At 39.0% G+C, this 22,504-nt stretch overlaps 1 protein-coding gene across 2 annotated transcripts in view; it reads left to right on the forward strand.

The window, feature by feature from the left end:
• Positions 1 to 21,921, forward strand: part of SKIL (SKI like proto-oncogene) — a 39,587-nt gene extending 17,666 nt beyond the window's left edge. For both annotated transcript variants that reach the window (XM_055381447.2, XM_055381448.2), the window contains exons 3-7: positions 6,363 to 6,456; positions 9,652 to 9,884; positions 15,315 to 15,556; positions 16,127 to 16,351; positions 17,346 to 21,921. In XM_055381447.2, coding sequence (XP_055237422.1) covers positions 6,363 to 6,456; positions 9,652 to 9,884; positions 15,315 to 15,556; positions 16,127 to 16,351; positions 17,346 to 17,504 — 953 coding nt within the window. In that variant the 3' untranslated portion in view covers positions 17,505 to 21,921. The remainder of the gene's footprint in view (positions 1 to 6,362; positions 6,457 to 9,651; positions 9,885 to 15,314; positions 15,557 to 16,126; positions 16,352 to 17,345) is intronic.
• The last annotated feature ends 583 nt before the right edge of the window (positions 21,922 to 22,504 follow it).

The following is a 22,504-nucleotide window of genomic DNA, read 5'->3' on the forward strand; positions in this document are numbered from 1 at the left end:
TGTTGTGCTTGTCCCCATCATTTGTATTGTTTAATTTATATCTCTGATAAAATGCAGCCTTAGAAACTGTTGGGCTTCCTTGGTGCTTCATGGAGTAGAGGGATATCAAATGTGAAAGAGACCAAGAGTTTTGTGGTAGCAGAATAACCTTGTAAAAGGCTACCTTGGGAATTAATGAGCTGCACTGTCATTCAGAATTCATTCAACAAATATCTATTGAGTCCCTACTACATGCTAGGCATATAGTGCTAGGTATTAAAAATACAAAGGTAAGGCTGGTTCTTGACCTCAAGCTGCTGTTTAAGCAGAGGCCGCGTAGCCACTTAACAGGGATTTTAAATAGGGAATTCATACATTGGCTAGGGGGCTATGCTAGGTGATCTTTAAGATTCCTTAGAAGCTCTAGTCTGACTCTTACTGGGTTGGTCAAGACTAGGAAATAAAATAAAGAATAGGAACTAAGAGGGATGACTGTTTAAAAATAAAGGAATGTGCTAGCAGTTATTTAAGGTGGCACCTGAAGTTTAGAGACACAGAAATAAATAGATGCTAGGTTTGGCTCATGAGTAAAGATAAAACTTACTCTTATAGATCAAACTGTAGGGTTTTGAAATGAACTTGATCAAAATTGAGTCAGATTTCAAGTCAAGGTCTTTGAGCAAATTTAGAATTTCCTTGATATTCTGAAGAGTTGAGATTCCAGTATTCATTATAGGAAAAACTTTGAAATATATAAATCAATTTTAGTAATTTTATATTTTTTTCTTTTTCTTTTTTTGAGACAAGCCCCACACTGTTGCCTAGGCTGCAGTGCAGTGGCAGGATCATAGCTCACAGCAACCTCAAACCTGCCAGCTTCAACTGATTCTCCCACCTCAGTCCCCTGAGTAGCTGAGACTACAGGCATGCGTCACCACGGCTGGCCAATTAAAAACAATGTTTTTTGTAGAGATGGGGGTCTCTCTATGTTGTCCAGGCTGGTTTCGAACTGCTGGACTCAAGCAGTCCTTGTGCCTTGGCCTCCTAAAATTCCGGGGCTATAGGTGTGAGCCACTGGGTAGGGCCAATTTTAGTAGTTTTAATTTAAAAAATCTGGAAACAATTGATTTCTTGGGCAGTACATCTAGAATTGTTTCAGATATAACACTTACTTAAAGAGGAGCTTTCTTTGTTTTTTAACAAATGATGTCTAGAAAAGAAATTCTCATTTAATTCAAGCTGATTTTCCTTTTTTTTTTTTTTTTTTTGAGACAGAGTTTCACTCTCTTGCCCAGGCTGGAGTGCCGTGGCGCAATCTCAGCTCACTGCATCCTCCACCTCCTGGGTTCAAGTGATTCTCCTGCCTCAGCCTCCCGAGTAGCTGGGATTACAGGGATGCGCCACCATGCCCAGCTAATTTTTTTTGTACTTATTAGAGATGGGGTTTCACCATTTGGTCAGGCTGGTTTCGAACTCCTGACCTCAAATGATCCACCCACCTCGGCCTCCCAGAGTGCTGGGATTACAGGTGTGAGCCACTGTTCCTGCCCTCAAACTGATCTTAAATTTTACTGATTTGTTAGAATGAACTTATCCTCATTCATTAACACCTCTTTGGTCATGTAGAGCTGGGGTGCAAAATGTTCTACCCATTAAGCTACTTTTTAAAAGCATTGTGTTTTTTTAAAAAAACTGTTTTCATGAATTGTAAAATGTCTGAAAAAGTTTTGAATCTAAGTGGTATACAGAACATAATTTAGCTATGTCACGTTGACTCAAGACTTTTTTTTTTTTTTAAACGAGACAGGGTCTGGCTCTGTCACCCAGGCTGGAGTGCCATGGAGCAATCTCAGCTCACTGCAACCTCTGTTTCCTGGGCTCAAGTGATCCTCCTGCCTTAGCCTCCCAAATAGCTGGGACTACAGGCACACACCACCTTGCCTGGCTTATTTTTGTATTATTATTAGAGATGAGGTTTTGCCTTGTTGCCCAGGCCAGTCTCAAACTCCTGAGCTGAAGCAGTCTGCCCACTCTGGCCTCCCAAAGTGCTAGGTAATATCACAGATGTGAGCCCTTGCGCCTGGCCAACTCAAGATTCTTAAACGTTGATTACCATACTTTGTTGAATTGGGGTAGGGGACAATTGAGATATATTAAATTATTTGCCCCGGTCTATGCTAAAGCCTTTACTCAGATTGTCTTGCTTTTTGAAGCAGTTTCTGTGTTTGCATCTTGTAATTTTCCTCTCTCCTTAGGCTGTCAGCTGTCACTTAGCATCTATCATTTAGTATTTCTGTTGCCAGAAGTCAGTTCCCTTTCTTACTGCTATAACTAAGCTATAGGCTGAGAAACTATGTAAATAAGTGATTGGTTTATTTTATAAATAAGCAGTGGAATTTTCCCAGATTCTGAATATTATTTCAAAATGTGATGTTTCTTTTTCTGTTTTCCTTTTTTTTTTTGAGATGGAGTTGCACTTTGTTGCCCAGGCTGGAGTGCAGTGGAGCGATCTCAGCTCACTGCAACCTCTGTTCCCCTGTTTCAGTTTATTCTCCTGTCCTCCCAAAGTGCTGGGATTATAGGCATGAGCCACTGTGCCCAGGCCTTTTTTTTTTTTTAATTCCACATTTACATATCATGTAGAGACCTTCACTGAATATTCAACTCTTAAATCTTTTAAAAATATTAATCTTTTTCCTATAATTTTGAGGTCTTACTAGTCTTTCAAATTCATTGCTCAATAATTCTTTTTTTGTTTTTTTGAGACAGTCTCACTCTGTCACCCAGGCTGGAGTGCAGTGGCACGATCTTGGCTCACTGCAACCTCTGCCCTCTGAGTTCAAGCGATTCTCCTGCCTCAGCCTCCTGAGTAGCTGGGATTACAGGCGCCTGCTGCCGCACCCGACTAATTTTTTTTTTTTTTTTGTATTTTTAGTAGAGACGGGGTTTCACCATCTTGGCCAGGCTGGTTTTGAACTCCTGATCTCGTGATCCACCCGCCTTGGCCTCCCAAAGTGCTGGGATTACAGGCGTGAGCCACTGTGCCTGGCCTAATTCTTAACAAAAATAAAGATCTCCCACATACATATTTTTTTCTTTTTTTATTTTTGAGACAGAGCCTTGCTCTGTCACCCAGGCTGGAGTGCAATGGCGCCGTCTCGGCTCACTGCAATCTCCACCTCCCAGGTTCAAGCGATTCTCCTGCCTCAGCCTCCTGAGTAGCTAGGATTACAGGTGCGTGCCACCACACCCGGCTAATTTTTGTATTTTTAGTAAGACAGGGTTTCACTATATTGGCCAGGCTGGCCTTGAACTCCTGACCTCGTGATTTGCCCGCCTTGGCCTCCCAAAGTGCTGGGATTACAGGCATGAGCCACCGCGTCCTGCCTATTTTTGTCTTTTAATTGGCCCTAAATCATCTCCTGACTGATCGGATTTTAAGATACATATTCTAAGAGCTGTTTCCTTTCTGTTTTCAGCCTGTTTTGTTGAGGGCAGTGGGTTACTTGTCAGGTCTCTCCCAGGTTTCTTCATTCTCATTGATTTCCTCCATTAGTAGGATCTCAGTAATCAAACCAGAGTTTGGACAGTTTAGAGTTGATTTTGTTTTAATCACTACTGCTTAACATCCAGAGATCTGTTTGCAGTCCTTAGTTTCTTGGTTCCAAACTGGAATATTGGGACATCAGGCAAAACAGCTTTCCTACTTTTCCTAATTTGTTGGTGTTTAGTGGCTCTCCACTATATGTGGTTTTATTCATTATTGAATGAAGTTGTCATTCCCCATACAGAAGGAATTGGGAATTGGACTCTCTCTTTTTTTTTTTTTTGGAGACAAAGTCTTGCTCTGTCACCCAGGTTGGAGTGCAGTGGCACGAACTCGGCTCACTGCAACCTCTGCCTCCTGGATTCAAGTGATTCTCCTGCCTCGGCCACCCAAGTAGCTGGGATTACAGGCACTCACCACCATGTCCAGCTAATTTTTGTAGAAACGGCGTTTCTCCATGTTGGCCAGGCTGGTCTCAAACTCCTGACTTCAGGTGATCCACCTCCCTCAGCCTCCCAAAGTTACAGGCGTGAGCTGCCGCACCCGACCGGAATTGGAGCTTCTTTTTTTTTTTTTTTTTTTATCTTGAGATGGATTCTGGCTCAGTTGCCCAGGCTGGAGTACGGTGGTGCAATCTCGGCTTACTGCAGCCTCCGCCTCCTGGGTTCAAGTGATTCTCCTGCCTCAGCCTCCCGAGTAGCTGGGATTACAAGTGTGTACCGCCACGCCCAGCTAATTTTTGTATTTTTAGTAGAGACTGGGTTTCAATGTGTTGGCCAGGCTGGTCTCTTGCTCCTGACCTCAGGTGATCCACCCTCCTCGGCCTCCCAAAATGCTAGGATTACAGGCATGAGCCACTGCGCCTGGCCATGGAACCTCTCAAAGGTAGGGTTTAGAGAAATATCCAGCTCTCTTTTTTGTCTTATTCTTTGTTTAACTCGTTCCTAATCGCATTCTCCCTCAGTTTCCTGGGTTTGTCTGTTAACTTCCTATTTTTGTTGCTCACCTTAACCATGCCACCTTTCAGCTCTCCTTTCCTTCTTTCCCCTTTCCCTTACCAGTGAGTCTTGCCCCCCTCTTTTAAGTATCCTTTTCCCACAAGAGCAAGGTAATTTCGTATAATAGGAAATATGTGGGGGATGAAGGGAGGACAAAGTGTAAATAAAGCAAACCAAAATAAGGGAGAAGTTAGTAACCACAGATCATTTATTCTTTTTTTCTCTTCAATTTCTTTTTTTGTTTTGTTTTGTTTTTTGAGATGATTCTTGCTCTGTTGCCCAGGCTGGAGTGCAGTGGCATGATCTTGGCTCACTGCAACCTCCATCTCCTGGGTTCAAGTGATTCTCCTGTCTCAGCCTCCCGAGTAGCTGGGATTACAGGAGCGCACCACCATGCCTGGTTAAGTTTTGCATTTTTAATAGAGATGGGGTTTTGCCACGTTGGCCATGCTGGTCTCGAACTCCTGACCTCAGGTGATCCACCCACCTTGGCCTCCCACAGTGCTGGGATTACAGGTGTGAGCCACTGAACCGAGCCCCTCTTCAATTTCTGAACGTGAGTTGTTTTCTCATCTGTAAAATGGTAATGATACCTATTTAATGGGGGATATTTGTTAGAATTAAGAATGATGTATAAAGTTCTCAGCCGGTAGATGTTCATTAAGTTGCCAGTTACCTTTCTCCTTATTTTTCTTTATTTTTAGTTATAGCTCATCTTTAAATATTAAAAAATGCTTTTTATGTTTATTAGGAAATATAGTTTAATGACAAGTGTTAGCAAACTATGTGGTTTTGGATTTAATTTGGCAAAGTATTGCTGTAGAATGGTATCTAGCTAATATGCTAACAAATACTGTAGGGATGGGGTATAGTCTAGCCGATTGTAGTACAGGAATAAGAATCAATTTTCCAGTGCTGTACCTTTACAGAGTTCTATTATTTAAAATGGATTTCTGGCCAGGCTCAGTGGCTCATGCCTGTAATCCCTGCACTTTGGGAGACTGAGGAGCAGCGATCACCTGAGGTCAGGAGTTTGAGATCAGCCTGGCCAACATGGCAAAACCCAATCTCTACTAAGAATACAAAAAATTAGCTGGGTGTGGTGGTGGGTGCCTGTAATCCCAGCTACTCAGGATACTAAAGCAGAGAATCGCTTGAACCCGGGAGGTGGAGGTTGCAGTGAGCCAAGATCGCGCCACTGCACTCCAGCCTGGGTGACAGAGCGAGACTCCATCTCAAAAAAAAAAACAAAATAAATAAATAAAATAGATTTCGTAAGTATGAAATTTGATGCAGTCATTTCTGGTACTCCATGTTAGCATGCATACTGAAACTGTTCTTGTGATGGGATAGTTCATGTGGGTGTCTCTGAGTTTCAGGTGATTAATCAGGCTTCTTCAAGGGAAGACTGCCTTATTGGAAGATGACTCTTGAGACAGGGTCTCACTCTTGCCCAGGATAGAGTGCAATGGTGCAATCATGGTTCAATCATGGTTCACTGCAAGCCTCAACTTCTTGGGCTCAAGGGATTCCCCCACCTCAGTCTCACAAGTAGCTGGGACCACAGATGTACACCACTGCAACTGGCTAATTTTTTTTTTTTTTTAAAAGACTTGGTCTTCCTATGTTGCCCAGGCTGACTCCAGGGCTTAAGGAATCTTCCCCACTCTGCCTCCCAAAGCGCTGGGAATACAGGTGTGAACCACTGTGCGTGGCATGATGACTCTTAAATAATGTTAGTTGTCTTTACCCAGTGGCCCAGTCAGGTTGACACATAAAATTAACCTTCACAGTTTTACTTCAATAAATGTTTCCCTTCCATGTTTTTCTGCAGGCAGATGCACCATCAGGAATGGAATTACAGTCATGGTATCCTGTTATAAAGCAGGAAGGTGACCATGTTTCTCAGACACATTCATTTTTACACCCCAGGTGAGTTGGTATTTATTTGTTCGTTTGTTCATTCATTTCTTCATTCAACAACTATATGTCATGCGCTATTCTAGGACATGGGAATTTAATTATTTATTTATTTTTTTTTGAGGCAGAGTCTTGCTCTGTTACCCAGGCTGGAGTGCAGTGGTGCGATCTCGTCTCATTGCAACCTCCGCCTCACGGGTTCAAGTGATTCTCCTGCCTCAGCCTCCCGAGTAGCGGGGACTACAGGCTCACACCACCACGCCCTCCTAATTTTTGTAGTTTTAGTATAGACGGGGTTTCCAATGTTGGCCAGGCTGGTCTCGAGCTCCTGACCTCAAGTGATCTGCCTGCCTCAGCCTCCCAAAGTGCTGGGATTACAGGTGTGAGCCACTGTGACTGACCAGGAATTTATTTCTTTATTTTCAGGCTTTCTTGTTAATCATAGATTATCTTTGAAAATTCAAAATTAGGCTGGGCGCGGTGGCTCACGCCTGTAATCCCAGCACTTTGGGAGGCCGAGGTGGTGGATCATGAGGTCAGGAGATCGAGACCATTCTGGCTAACACAGTGAAACCCTGTCTCTACTAAAAATGCAAAAAAATTAGCCGGGCCTGGTGGCGGGCACCTGTAGTCCCAGCTACTCGGGAGGCTGAGGCAGGAGAATTGCTTGAACCTGGGAGGCGGAGCTTGCAGTGAGCTGAGATCGCGCCATTGCACTCCAGCCTAGGCGACAGAGCGAAACTGTCTCAAAAAAAAAGAAAAAAAGAAAATTCAAAATTATTTTTAAATAAGTACATTGGTATTTAATGTATTTTTTGTTTCTATTTATCATTATAGGGAAATGGTAGGTGAATTGTATTTAGTTACTCTTATTAGAAAAAATTTCAAAGAAAGAATCTGAAATGAAATGAATTGTAAATTGCACTGAATATTTGAAATAACCTTTACTATGTGTTTCTATGTGTTTTCTAGAAATAGGTCATTTTCTTTTTGCCCTCAAGTAAAAAATGGAAGTTCTCCTTTAATTTCTTACTTTTCTTCAAGAGGTAAACCAACTCTTCAAGAGTTTGGTGTGCAACTTTGATTTTTTTTTTTTTTGAGACAAAGTCTCACTGTGTTACCCAGACTGGAATGCAGTGGCAGGATCTTGGCTCACTGCAACCTCTGCCTCCCAGGTTCAAGCAGTTCTCTTGCCATGGCATCCTGTAGCTGAGCCTGAGCGCCAGCTGCCACTCCTGGCTAATTTTTTTGTATTTTTATTAGAGACGGGGTTTCACCATGTTGGCCAGGCTGGTTTTGAACTCCTGACCTCAGGTGATCTGCCAGCCTTGGCCTCCCAAAGTGCTGCTAGGATTACAGGCGTGAGCCACCGCCCCTAGCCGCAACTTCAATTTTTTTTTTTTTTTTTTTTTTGAGACGGAGTCTCGCTCTGTTGCCCAGGCTGGAGTGCAATGGTACGATCTCGGCTCACTGCAACCTCCGCCTCCCGGGTTCAAGCATTTCTCCTGCCTCAGCCTCCTGAGTAGCTGGGATTACAGGCACCCGCCGCTACGCCCAGCTAATTTTTGTATTTTTAGAAGAGACGAGGTTTCACCATGTTGGCCAGGCTGGTCTCGAACTCCTGACCTCAAGTGATCCACCTGCCATCAGCCTCCCAAAGTGCTGGGATTACAGGTATGAGTCACTGCACCCGGCCTGCAACTTTGATATTTTAAAAAGAAATTCTTTTGAAACTAAGAGCATTCTTAATAACCATACTTCTCAAAATCAGAGTTTTACTGTTTCAATAAATGTTCACCCTAGATTGTAAGTTTTTTGTTGTTAAGTCCTAGATTTTTTTCTACTAGTGTAAATCTGTATTCCCTCCAAGTATGGTGATAAGGAGACTGAGTCTTATTTACATTTGTACAATCACTACTTTACCTGTTGTATTTGCAGTAAGTCTTTTGAGCACTATTAAACCTGTCAATTTTCTTGTCCTGTCAGAAAACTGAGATTTTGGCTCAAAAATGTGTGTTATTAACAAAGGGGAACAATATAGATGTCTTGTACAAAGAAAATGAAATGTAAGAGGAGATTGTCTGGAGTTCAGGGGATAGAGTGTCAGGTCTTAAATGGTTACATCTTTTTGCTAAGTGTTACTCAGAATATAGTTACAAATATGGTACTTAAATATCTAGCTGAAATTTGTCCCATGAGCTTCTCAGATGAGTCTACTGGGCAATTTTATGTGAGTTTTGGTCAAAATTGGTAATCTCTTCTATCTTAGTTTTGCATAATTTATTATTGCCATTTTATCAAATGAGTAGGAAGTAGTGAAGTATTTCAAGAAGATTGCTCAGTGGGGTTTGATACAAGAACTGCTCAGTAGCTGGGTGACATTCAGAGCTCTCTCTCTGAGGTATATAAGAAGAGCCCTGGGAGCTCCTCATTGAGCCTCCTGTGAGTCAGGACATAGCCTTGCAGTCTGCCACTGAAGCAGCCTCACCAAAGCAAAGAGCCAAGATTCCCTGCTTTGGAAGGGTGGTGGGCAAGATAAAGTCCTCCAAAGTAGTTATAGATTATTCTTTTTCTGGAGTAAAACTTACCTGCTCAGAGTTGTTACACAGCTGTATAAAGTCCTTAATGCTTTTAATTCTCAGGTGGTTTTGAGGGAAGGAGAAGAGCCTGTGATTTTCCTTCTGTGTATCTTTTTAGTGCTTAGAAATTACTTGCCAAAAAAAACCCCGAAATTACTTGCAAGCTGGTTATGGTTGCTTATGCCTGTAATCCTAGTACTTTGGGAGTTGGAGGTGGGAGGGTATCACTTGAGCCCAGGAGTTCAAGACCAACTTGGCAGCATAGCAAGACCCTATCTCTAAAAAAAAAACGGGTATGTGTGGTCCCAGCTACCTGGGATGCTGAGGCAGGAAGATTGCTTGAACCCAGGAGTTAGAGGTTACAGTGAGCCATGATCATACCACTACGCTCCAGCCTGGGTTACTTGCAAACTAACAAAAAATCTCTTATAATTATGTTTGTAATGCCTAAAGTGTTGATTTTTTTCCTAAGAATTCTTTACTGTGACCTTTATTTTCTGAGTTGTAATATTGTCTGTTTTGGTTAAAAAAAAAAAAAGTTTAACCACAGAAATGCAAGTTACATATTTGATTTTTACTTAATCGTAATATGTAATATATGTCTTGTTTTGCTTTTACTTGTTTTCAGCTACTACTTATACATGTGTGATAAAGTGGTTGCCCCAAATGTGTCGCTTACTTCTGCTGTATCCCAGTCTAAAGAGCTCACAAAGACAGAGGCAAGTAAGTCCATATCAAGACAGTCAGAGAAGGCTCACAGTAGTGGTAAACTTCAAAAAACAGTGTCTTATCCAGATGTCTCACTTGAGGAACAGGAGAAAATGGATTTAAAAACAAGTAGAGAATTATGTAGCCGTTTAGGTAAGTATTCAGAGATTATCTTTCTAAAATTAAATATCTAATGAACACATTTATTCAGCATTTTCAAACAGGCTTTTTGTTTAAGCTAAATTTTCAGATAGTTGGAGCTTTTACCTTTAAAAATGCTACCCTTCAAAACTCTGGGTGATTTATTTCAATCTCAGTTGCTATACTTTTCTAGCGTGGTGATAGCTCAGGAGACTGAGATAGATACAGGCTACCTGGCCTCAGACTGCAAGTTATTTTTGTCTGAATTTTTTTCCTTTCTTACCTTTTTTTTTTTTTTTTTTTTTTTTGAGACGGAGTCTGGCTCTGTCGCCCAGGCTGGAGTGCAGTGGCGCCATCTCAGCTCACTGCAAGCTCTGCCTCCCAGGTTCACGCCATTCTCCTGCCTCAGCCTCCTGAGTAGCTGGGACTACAGGCGCCCGCCACGACGCCCGGCTAATTTTTTGTATTTTTAGTAGAGACGGGGTTTCACCATGTTAGCCAGGATGGTCTCGATCTCCTGACCTCGTGATCCGCCCGCCTCGGCCTCCCAAAGTGCGGGGATTACAGGCGTGAGCCACCGCGCCCGGCCCCTTTCTTACCTTTTATTTGCTGTCAGTCTTCAGGAGATCCTTGTTTTTCTTTCCTCCTTTTTTTTTGTTTTTTTGTGACAGAGTCTTTATCGCCTAGGCTGAAGTGCAGTGGTGAGATCGTGGTCACTGCAGCCTCAACCTTTTGGCTCAAGTGATCCTCCCACCTCACCCTCCCTAGTAGCTGGGACCAGAGGCGCACACCACTGTGCCTGGCTAATAAAAAAAAAAAATTTTTTTTTTTTTTGTAGAGATGGTCTTGGTATGTTGCTCAAGCTGGTCTCGAACTCCTGGGCTCAAGTGATCCTCCTGCCTTGGCCTCTCAAAGTGTTGGGATTACAGGTGTGAGCCACTGCACCCAACCTTTATTTTTCTTTCTGATTTGCCATGAACTGAGACACCATTTAATAATAAGAAGTATTATGTAAGTAAGAGTAGTTAGGTATAGAACTCAAGGAAGCTTAGTTATGGAATAAAGCAAGGATTGAAAGCTCTGGGGGCCAGGCATATAGCATAAATGTGGAATATTGACTGGTCATTTAAAAGAAAAATAGCTGGTTACTTACCGTGCCTTTTAAAATACTGTGGATTAAATGAGACATGTCTGCAGATATTGCCTGTGTTACCATCCATATAGCAGCACAGCTTTTGCTTAGTGATTAGGCAGTGTGACAGTTACTTTAGCTGCATTGGAACAGTTGGAGGGTCCTCTATTTATTTAAGTTTTTATAGAGAATTGAGATTCTTGGGGGTTTTCTTTTCTTTCTTTTTTCTTTCTTTTTTTTTTTTTTTGAGGAGTTTCACTCTTGTTGCCCAGGCTGGAGTAAAATGGTGAGATCTCAGCTCACTGCAACCTCCGCCTCCCAGATTCTCCTGCCTCAGCCTCCTGAGTAGCTGGGATTACAGGCATGCGCCACCACACCCCGCTAATTTTGTATTTTTAGTAGAGATGGGTTTTCTCCACGTTGGTCAGGCTGGTCTTGAACTCCTGACCTCAGGTGATCCACCTGCCTCGGCCTCCCAACCAAAGTGCTGGGATTCCAGGCGTGAGCCACCACGCCTGGCTGATTCTTGGGTGGGGGTTTTCTGTTTTTTTCTTTGTTTGTTTGTTTTTTTGGAGACAGAGTTTCGTATTTGTTGCCCAGGCTAGAGTGCAATGGTGTGATCTCGGCTCACTGCAATCTCCGCCTCCCAGGTTCAAGTGATTCTCCTGCCTCAGCCTCCTGAGTAGCTGGGATTACAGGCATGCACCACCACGCCCAGCTAATTTTGTATTTTTAGTAGACACGGGGTTTTTCCATGTTGGTCAGTCTGGTCTCGAACTCCAGACCTCAGGTGATCCGCCTGCCTTGGCCTCCCAAAGTGCTGGGATTACAGGCGTGAGCCATGGCGCCCGGCCAGGGGTTTTCTATACGTTTATTTTGAGGGTTTTTTGTTTCGTTTTTCTTTTTTAGAGACAGAGTCTCACTCTGTTGCTCTAGGCTGGTGGAGTACAGTGATGCATTCATAGCTCACCGCAGCTTCAAATTGTTAGGCTCATAGTCCTTGCACCTCAGCCTCCCTAGTAGCTAGGACTACAGGCATGTGTCACTGCGCCTGCCTCATTTTTTCATTTTTTTGTAGAGACAGGGTTTCACTGTATTGCCCAGGCTGGCATTAAGCTCTTAGCCTCAAGTGATCCTCCTGCCTTGGCCTCCTAAAGCATTGGGATTACAGATGTGAGCCACCATGCCTGGCCAATTTTGAGATTTTTAAAACTCAGTTTTCTTCAGATTTAAATATGGTAAACAAAAATTAGTAATGACTATTATGCCATATTTACATTGTATTTTATTTCTTAAATTAATTCTAATGACTTCTAAAAAATTATTGAGATAATTTATATACCATAAAATTTACCCTTTTAAAGCCTACAATTCAGTGGTTTTTAATACATTCACAAAGTTGTGCAACCATCACAGCTAATTTAGTTCCATAATGTTTTCTTTTCTTTCTTTTTTTTTAAGATGGAGTTTCACTCGTCGCCCAGGCTAGAGTGCAGTGGGGTGATTTCGGCTCACTGCAAGCTCTGCCTCCCGGGTTCAAGCGATTCTCCTGCCTCAGCTTCCTGAGTAGCTGGGATTACAGGCGTGTGTCACCACACCTGGCTAATTTTTTTGTGTTATTAGTAAGAGACAGGGTTTTCGCCATGTTAGTCAGGCTGATCTTGAACTCCTGACCTTAGGTGATCCACCTGCCTCGGCCCATAATGTTTTCATCACTCCAAAAATTAACCCTATAAGCCATTAGGAGTCACTCCCTGATTCTCCCTTTCTCGAAGCCTCTGGCAACCACTAATCTATTTTCTATCTTTATGGATTTGCTTACTCTGGACATTTCATATAAAAGGAATTGTACAATATGTGGCTTTTCATGTCTGGTCAAGAAGCTTATGCTTCTTTCATGAAAGATAATGTTTTCACAGTCCGTGTTGTTGCATGTACCAGTACTTCTTTTTATGGCCTGATAAGATTCCATTATGTGAATATACCACATTTTGTTTATTCCTTCGTCAGTTGGTGGACATTTGCATTGGGTCTACTTTTTGGCAATTAAGAATAATGCTGCTATAAATACTTGTGTAGAAGTTTAAGTGTGGAACTATATTTTCATTTTTTTTGGTATATATTTAGGAGTGAAATTGCTAGGTCATGTGGTAGTTATGTTTAATGTTTTGAGGAACTGCCAAACTTTTCGAAAGCAGTTGCACCATTTTACATTCCTGTGGTAGCTTGGAAGTTTCAAATTTTGCGTATCTTTGTCAACACTTGTTATTGTTTGTCTTTTGAATATAGCCATCCTAGTGGTTGTGAAGTGGTATTTCATGGTTTTAATTTGCAATTTCTCAGTGAATGATGATATTGAGTATCTTTTCATGTTTTTCTTGGACATTGCATATCTTTGGAGAAATGTGTATTCAGGTCTTTTGGCTATTTTAATGCTAGGTTGTTGTTTTACTATTGAGTTGTAAGAGTTCTTTATATATTCTGGATACTAGATCCTTATCAGATATTTGATTTACCATAGTGTTTTCTTTTTACTTTCTTGTTAGTGTTCTTTTTTTTTTCCTGAGACAAAGTCTGGCTGTATCACCCCATCTCGGCTCACTGCAACCTCTACCTCCTGGGCTTAATCCATCCTTTCACCTCAGCCTCCCAAGTAGCTGGGACTACAGGGATGTACCACCATGCTCGGCTAATTTTTGTATTTTTGGTGGAGTTGGGATTTTGCCATATTGAGGCTGGTCTCAAACTCGTGAGCTTAAGCAATCCACCTGCCTCAGCCTCCCAAAGTGTTGGGATTACTGGTGTGAGCCACCGTGCTTGGCCGTGTTAGTGTTCTTTGAAGCACAAAAGTTTTAAATGTTTATTACATCCAATTTATCTATTTTTTTCTTGTTTTAGGTATCATATCTAAGAAACTATTGCCTAATCCCAATTCCAAGAAATATTTATTTATTTATTTATTTATTTATTTATTTATTTTTGAGACAGAGTCTCACTCTGTTGCCCAGGCTGGAGTACAGTGGTGCCATCTCAGCTCACTGCAACCTCCGCCTCCCGGGTTCAACCAATTTTTCTGTCTCATCCTCCTGAGTAGCTGGGATTACAGGTGCGCGCCACCATGCCTGGCTAATTTTTTTTGTATTTTTAGTAGAGACAGAGTTTTACCATGTTGGTCAGGCTGGTGGTGAACTCCTGACCTCAGGTAATCCACCTGCCTCGGCCTCCCAAAGTGCTGGGATTATAGGCGTGAGCCACCACATCCAGCCAAGAAATTTATGTTTAAGGGTTGTAGCTCTTACATTTAGGTCTTTGATCAGTTTAGAGTTAATTTTTGTATACAGCATAAGGTCCAACCTTATTCTTTTGCATGTGGATATAATTGTCCGTATGTTGAAAAGATTATTTCCTTTTTTTTTTTGAGACGGAGTCTCGCTCTGTTGCCCAGGCTGGAGTGCAGTGGCGCTATCTCGGCTCACTGCAAGCTCCGCCTCCCGGGTTCACGCCATTCTCCTGCCTCAGCCTCCCGAGTAGCTGGGACTACAGGCACCTGCCACCATGCCTGGCAAATTTTTTGTATTTTTTAGTAGAGACAGGGTTTCACCATGTTAGCCAGGATGGTCTCGATCTCCTGACGTCGTGATCCGCCCTTCTTGGCCTCCCAAAGTGCTGGGATTACAGGCGTGAGCCACCGCGCCTGGCCAGAAAAGATTATTCTTTCCTGACTGAATTGCTTTGACACCTTTGTCAACAACAATTGCCTTATAAAGTATGAGTTTTTTAAATTTCTGGACTGTGAATTCTGTTCTACTGATCTGTATGTCTATCTTTAAGTCATGTCACACAGTCTTGATTTCTGTAGCTTTGTAGTAAGCTTTGAAATTGGGAATTGTGAGTCTTTCAACTTCATTATTCTTTTTCAAGATTATTTTGCCTATTTTGGGTTTGTTGCATTTCCATATGGATTTTAGAATCTGCTTTTCAATTTCTGCAAAAAATCCAGTGGGGATTTTGATAGGGATTGCACTGAATAAGTAGATCAATTTGGAGACTATTACTGTCTTAACAATATTAAGTCTTCCAATCCATGAATTTGGGATGTTTTTCCACGTATTTAGGTCTTAAATTTCTTTTAGTGATGTTTTGTAGTTTTCATTATACTTGCACTGCTTTTGTTAAATTTATTCCTATTTTATTTGTTTTGGTCTAATGTATAAATGAAATGTTTAAAAAATTACATTTATGGATTGTTCTAGTGATTTTTTTAATGGAGTGATATTCATACTTTGTTACTTGATTTTTTTCTCTCCAAGATGCATCAATCTCAAATAATTCTACAAGTAAAAGGAAATCTGAGTCTGCCACTTGCAACTTAGTCAGAGACATAAACAAAGTGGGAATTGGCCTTGTTGCTGCCGCTTCATCTCCGCTTCTTGTGAAAGATGTCATTTGTGAGGATGATAAGGGAAAAATCATGGAAGAAGTAATGAGAACTTATTTAAAACAACAGGAAAAACTAAACTTGATTTTGCAAAAGAAGCAACAACTTCAGATGGTAAAATTGTTATCTAAATGATAGTCCATTATGAAAAGATACTTTTGTATATTGCTCTGTCGCCCAGGCTGGAGTGGTGGCGCAGTCTCAGCTCACTGCAACCTCCACCTCACAGGTTTCAAGCAATTCTTCTGCCTTAGCCTTCCGAGTAGCTAGCATTACAGGCACGTGCCACCATGCCTGGCTAAATTTTGTATTCTTAGTAGAGATGGGGTTTCTCCATGTTGGCCAGGCTCGAACTTTTGACCTTGTGATCCACCAGCCTTGGCCTCCCAAAGTGCTGGGATTACAGGTGTGAGCCACCGCGCCCAGCCCCCCTGTATATTCTTAGTAAGAAAAGTCAAGATGAGATGCTACAAATGTACTTAAGATTATTGTTTTACGCTGATAAGCAATTTTAATATACTTTAAAATTTTTTGAGAAAATAGTTTTTTAAAATAATTACCTCTATATAGAACTGATAATGATAGCTGAATTTTAGGTATTTTCTGTGCTACATTTTCCAGAACTGAAAATTTTAACATGGTGAAAATAAAGTAAAAATTGTATTGTGATTCTTTACATTACAGGAAGTAAAAATGTTGAGTAGTTCAAAATCTATGAAGGAACTCACTGAAGAACAGCAGAATTTACAGAAAGAGCTTGAATCTTTGCAGAATGAACATGCTCAAAGAATGGAAGAATTTTATGTTGAACAGAAAGACTTAGAGAAAAAATTGGAGCAGATAATGAAGCAAAAATGTACCTGTGACTCAAATTTAGAAAAAGACAAAGAGGCTGAATATGCAGGACAGGTAAGAATTACTGTTTGTATAATGGTGCCCTTTCAGCATGGAAATGGAAACTGTTACTTCTCTCTCTTTTTTTTTTTGAGACAGAGACTGCTCTGTCACCCAGGCTGGAGTGCAGTGGCACAATCTCAGCTCCCCACAACCTCTGCCTCCCGGGTTCAAGCAATTTTCCTGCCTCAGCCTCCTGATTGTAGCTGGGATTACAGGCGTGCGACACTATGCCCAGCTAAATTTTGTATTTTTTAGTAGAGACGGGGTTTCACCATGTTGGTCAGTCTGGTCTTGAACTCCTGACCTCGTGATCTGCCCACCTCAGCCTCCCAAAATGCTGGGATTACAAGCATGAGCCACTGCACCCGGCCACCGTTACTTCTCTAATAAAGGAATTACTTTTTGTCAAGCTCAGTTTACTAAGCTAGATTTCAAAATAGATAATTCTGTTAAACATAGCTTTATGCTGTATTGTCCAAGATGATTATTTTGATGTTTGTTGCTTTTATTAGTTTAAATTTTTATCGGGTTACTGCAGTTTAGTTACCTAAATTGCTAATCTCTAGCCCTCTGAATATTGTATATTATTTTAATGTAGTATATGAGCTTTCAAATCTACAAATTAACAAACAGGAACTGTTGCCTGTTATGTTCAAAAGCACTGGAGCAAAAATAAGCAATTCTCTTTTGTTAATAGAATCTCACAATTTAAGGAACACGAACAAATAACTAACATGAGCAGGCTGTGATGAGCGGTATAGTAAAGTATAGGGCATAATGAACATGAACATGCTGGATGTATTCCTTCCTCTTGTTCCTTTGCGTTTTCTTAAATTTAGTGTCCTGTCAGATGTCAAATTAATAGTATTAGATACTTAATGGATTTAGTATACATGAAATAGTTCGTTTTGTAAAAAGTAATTTGAAAATAGATATTTTCTATGATATGAGGATTAAATGGAAAAACAAAACAATTAAAATTGATAGCACCTTTTAAATCACATAGTTGGCAGAACTGAGGCAGAGATTGGACCATGCTGAGGCCGATAGGCAAGAACTCCAGGATGAACTCAGACAGGAACGGGAAGCAAGACAGAAGTTAGAGATGATGATAAAAGAGCTAAAGCTGCAAATTCTGAAATCATCAAAGACTGCTAAAGAATAGAAACTGTTAGATTCATCTGTGTATTACTGACAAGGTTTTTTTTGTTTGTTTGTTTGTTTGTTGCTTGCTTTGGTAATTGAATTCTGAAGAATTTATCTGCATGACGATAACTAGGCATTCTATCCATTTGTAGATCAGAGAAAGTGAAGAGATTATATATTAGTACTTAAATTTTTACATTTTCCAAATGAATGAAAATGTATGTTTCTTTGTACTTTTTTAAAAAAATCAGCTTAGTAACAATACTATATGGTTTCAACTAGTAGGTAATCTGCTTATATTTCTAATGCAAAAATTAACAATTGTGTACTTTTTAAAAGCTGCAATATGTGATGGAAAATAGCTGTGGTCAGTTTTGTTATCCATATTTCAGACTCAATTTTAGATACAATGGTGGCTTTATATTTTAAGTATATAGAGCTACTCAAGGAGTTGAATCTCCCCTTTTCTCATTAACACAATTTTTCTAAGTTGATATAGTGTACTCATTAACATACACCAAATTTACTTTTACTTTGTTCAGATTGTGGAATGAATTTCCACCAGTTCTCTTCTTCTTAATGTGTACCCTAGGAGGAATTTTACTGAGGTTATAGCATACCCCATGAGCACAGTGGGGAAGAAGAATGTGTTGTTATGCGCTGCTGCTAAACAGAAGCAGCAGTTGTAATTTGTTATTCAGTTTAAATGTGGTTATAGTTAGATTTTTTTTTAAGCAGCAACTTTTCAAAAATAAAATGTGATAATTTCTGAACTTTTGTTCATGTTGTTAATAGTGGTGTGAAAATATTAATGTTCTTGAGAAAAACTGATACCACTGTTGTGTATCAGTTTCTATACAATCCATAATCCTCCTGTACAGTTTTTACATGTAGTTATGAGTCTTACTAAAATTTATATAATGGACTTGTTTTCCTTTAAGTTGTAAAATGTTAAACACCTTGAAGGTTATTTTGGACTTCTGTATGTTTAAATGTTGTCTTACCAAAATTTGCACGAATGGACCATTTTCATTTACTACTTAATATCAAAATCAGGAATTTACAGTCAACTGATAGTACATGATAGGTGCATATAGGACAGTTTAGTTACCTGCTACTAAAAGATTTTTAGATAAGTTTTAGAAGGTAAAGGAATTCCATAGTTTCGGGAGGGACAACATCTTCTGCACTTTTTTTTTGCACAGAAAAGTCTGTCATTCTCTAATGGCAAATTTCATATTTGTTAATTCTTGGCTCAAAATACATTAGGTAAAATTCTTAGATCTGTTTTTAAAGGAAGTTTCCTGAAACTATCATTAATTGACATTATTACCCCATGGATTTTATGGGATAATAAATGTTCTTCATGTTCTCTTATAAGATACTATGTATGAAATTACTTCAGAGAGCTATATTTATTTTAAAATAAATTAGCTAGGGTTAAGGTTATATTCTATTTCCAGCATAGAAGGTAGATAATCTAATGGTGTAGAAAGAATCACTAGGTTGTCATTTAACCAGTTATTTTCATATTTTGCTTAATAGTACATATCCAAAAAGAATTTTGTACTTCCCCAAATGTAATTTATTTACTAAATTGAGTATAACCTAAATGTGTGTTTTCTATTTTCCATTTAAATTTTGCTATATTAAGACTAATTTAATTTGTTGAGTCTTGGAATCTTCTCAAGGAGGAACAAATATTAAAATGACATGTAGAAACAATTTTTTTTTTTTTTTTTTTGAGACAGAGTCTCGCTGTCTCCCAGGCTGGAGTTCAGTGGCGCAATCTCGGCTCACTGCAAGCTCTGCCTCCTGGGTACACGCCATTCTCCTGCCTCAGCCTCCCGAGTAGCTGGGACTACAGGCACCCGCCACCACTCCCGGCTAATTTTTAGAAACAAATATTTAAAGTGACATATTCTCCCAATACAATCTATTTAGATCTGGAGAAGGAAAAATCAGATATTTATGATATAGTTTTATTTTAATTTTGAATTATTTGTGTCACAGCTCAGCTTTTTGGAAGACAAACTCAAACACCTATAATTTCATTTATATTTCTAATTTACTTGGAACCTTTCTGCTTTATGTTACCTAGAAAATGATAATTTGTTTAACCCAAAACTTCTAAAATAAATTGCTTAATCTTTGAAATATGTTATTGGAAAATTTTAAGCAGTGCTTAAAGACCATTAAATTATTATGAACTTGTAATTCAGAATTGAGTAAAGAAATATTTTTTCTAGTCCTTCATATATTGAAAACTTGCCACATGACATTGTATCGTCTTCATTTTCCAGAAGATGCGTTGGTGTGCCATAGGTTTCTGTCTAACTTCCTTGAAAATAGTTTTTTAAGTCAATTGTAAATATACGTATTATTGTTAAAAGTAACTTTAAACTGCACCACATAGCTTGAAAACAATATAGAGATTTTGTAATACCTTATAAGTGGAGTTGGCTAAAATATCTTATCCATATAAAACTTATCCTATTCTTTGCATGCTTATTTTGTGTGTTGGTTGCTAGCTTAAAGTTTGATTTGTTGTTACTTTTTGTGTGCCAAATTCACTAGGCAAGCAGATTTTTCCTCAGACTTCAAAAAATAATTCTTTTTAGAAAAAATGTAAAAATGTTTACTTTAAAAAGCTGCATTAAAGGGACAACCTATAAAAAGTTTTGCTAGCTCATCTTTAGAAGGAAGAAAGAATATTAGCTTGGGTGATGTTTAATTTGGGTGGTGATAGTTTCTGTAGGCTAAACTTTATGAGAAAAGTGTACCTACTCTATAAAGGTAATAAATGTAAAACCTCTTGCTGTTACTGAGGAAGCTCTTCAACTACCCTAAATTTCACAAATGTAACTTATAACACTATGAAAAGATCTGACCAACAATTTACGTTTGCTGTGTGCTTTAGTTTTTGTTTAAGCATATTCTTTTGCTTGAATTTCTGTGTTCATGAGAGTTAGGGTGTTTTATGCTTCTTGAACTAATTTTATAACATATTTAATATATTACCAGTTAAGATATAAAATCATTTGTACATAGCGAATTGTAAAGCAGCTATTAAAGTAGGTGAAATAAAGTATATATTTGCTGGTTATCCATATCTTTTAGAAGTCCTGACAGAACAACCAGTTTATTTGCACATAGGTAGCTTCTGTTTGAAGGAAGGTAAAGTTATAAGGAAACTCAAGTACTATAAGATGTGTCAACGTATTTCTCCAGAATTAATTGCAAAGCTAGTGCTGAAGGATTTTAATCAGCTTCTAAAATTTTCTTCTCAATAAGACATATGTTTTGATTACTTAGGGAAGATTCCTCATTTTTATTTGCCCTTTATGCATTTAATCCACATGATAGGACATTAAAAATTAATATAAAGAAAAATCGTGCTCATACTGTACATCTATTTCTGTGCTTGGAACTACTTGTTAATAGTTTTTATCGAAGCTGTCAGCAATAAGGGACATAAAACTGCTGTATTATACATTGTGGAATTGAATAAACAGCCTAATTTTTTTTTTTTCTAGTATAGGGTACTTAAGCATTTCCACCTTTGGAAGAAAAGCGTATTAGTATTTTATATTGCATTTCATTTAAAAGGACAGTTTTTTTTTTTTTGTAAATCCTTTCATTGAAATGGTTTCTAAACTATATAATGTAATTTGGAGCCTATTTAGTAATAGAATTAAATGTCCTATGTAGTGCTACAATTTTTGAATTAGAAAGTGATCAAATGTAAAAAAAAAATTTAAAAATTAAGCCCAGAAAACAAAATAGTGTATTACATTAGTTTAATGTAAAAGGAATTTATAAGATTTTTTTCCTCAATATAGATACCTCACTTGAAAAGAAAGCACAGCATACTTAAAGTAGTTCTAGTAAACATGTCCTAGAAAACAGTTGCTAAATGTAGGACATCTTTTGAGGAATTAGTTTATGAGAAATAAAATTTTACTTGTTTTTACTATCCTGTTAGAAGTATTTGTTTATCCTGATAATTTTAAGCCAACATAGTAGTCTTAAATTACTTTTGAATTTCTAATCTGTGAAGGCAGTAAATGAAATATCTGTTCTGCAGCTGTTGAAACAAATAATTGGCTACATTGACCATAATTAAATTTAAAATTTTGCCAATGATGTACAGTTTTATAGTTAAAGTTGCTGTGGTTGGTTGCATTACATGACACAGAAAACTGTCCTCTACCTCACGTGAAATAAATATTTTATATGGTTTTACTAAAAATAAGACTCATGTATCTGGTCACCTAGTTTACAAATTTTGAATTATATTTATTGAAACATGACATACTGTGCTCTGAGCTTATACCTCAATTGTATTTTGTGCTGTTTTCCATTTTCATGCCTTGTAAATAACTTGTATAGATTGTGGATCAAATACTAAATAAAAACTTTTAATGCCAATTAAATTTGATTCAAGTTATTTCAGTATTGTGTGTGAGTTTAACTTTCTCGTTCCCTAAGATTGACATTTTCTTCTTTGTTCCTTTAAAGTCTATTATTCGTAGGCTGGGCGCAGTGGCTCATGCCTGTAATCCCAGCACTTTGGGAGGCCAAGGCGGGCAGATCACCTGAGGTGAAGGAGTTTGAGATCAGCCTGGCTAGCATGGTGAAAACGCTGTCTCTACTAAAAATACAAAATTAGCTGGGCGTGGTGACTTATGCTTGTAATCCCAGCTACTTGGGAGGCTGAGGCAGGAGAATCGCTTGAACCCAGGAAGCAGAGGTTGCAGTGAGCCGGGATCGTGCCATTGCACTTCAGCCTGGGTGACGAGCGAAAACTGTCTCAAAAAAAAAAAAAAAAGTACATTATTCGTTACACACTAACTTGAAAAATGTGTTTTACTGTAGAACAGGAAATTTTATGCAATATTTCAGGTGATGAAAATACCAGCATTATGTGATTATTTTCTTTAATGATTTTTAGACTTCAGCTTTAACATTTTTTTTCACCATCCTTACTGAATCCCTGGTATAAGTTATCTACTGCAT

This window comes from Gorilla gorilla, chromosome 2 (genome assembly GCF_029281585.2).
Source record: "Gorilla gorilla gorilla isolate KB3781 chromosome 2, NHGRI_mGorGor1-v2.1_pri, whole genome shotgun sequence".
NCBI classification, from domain to species: domain Eukaryota; kingdom Metazoa; phylum Chordata; class Mammalia; order Primates; family Hominidae; genus Gorilla; species Gorilla gorilla.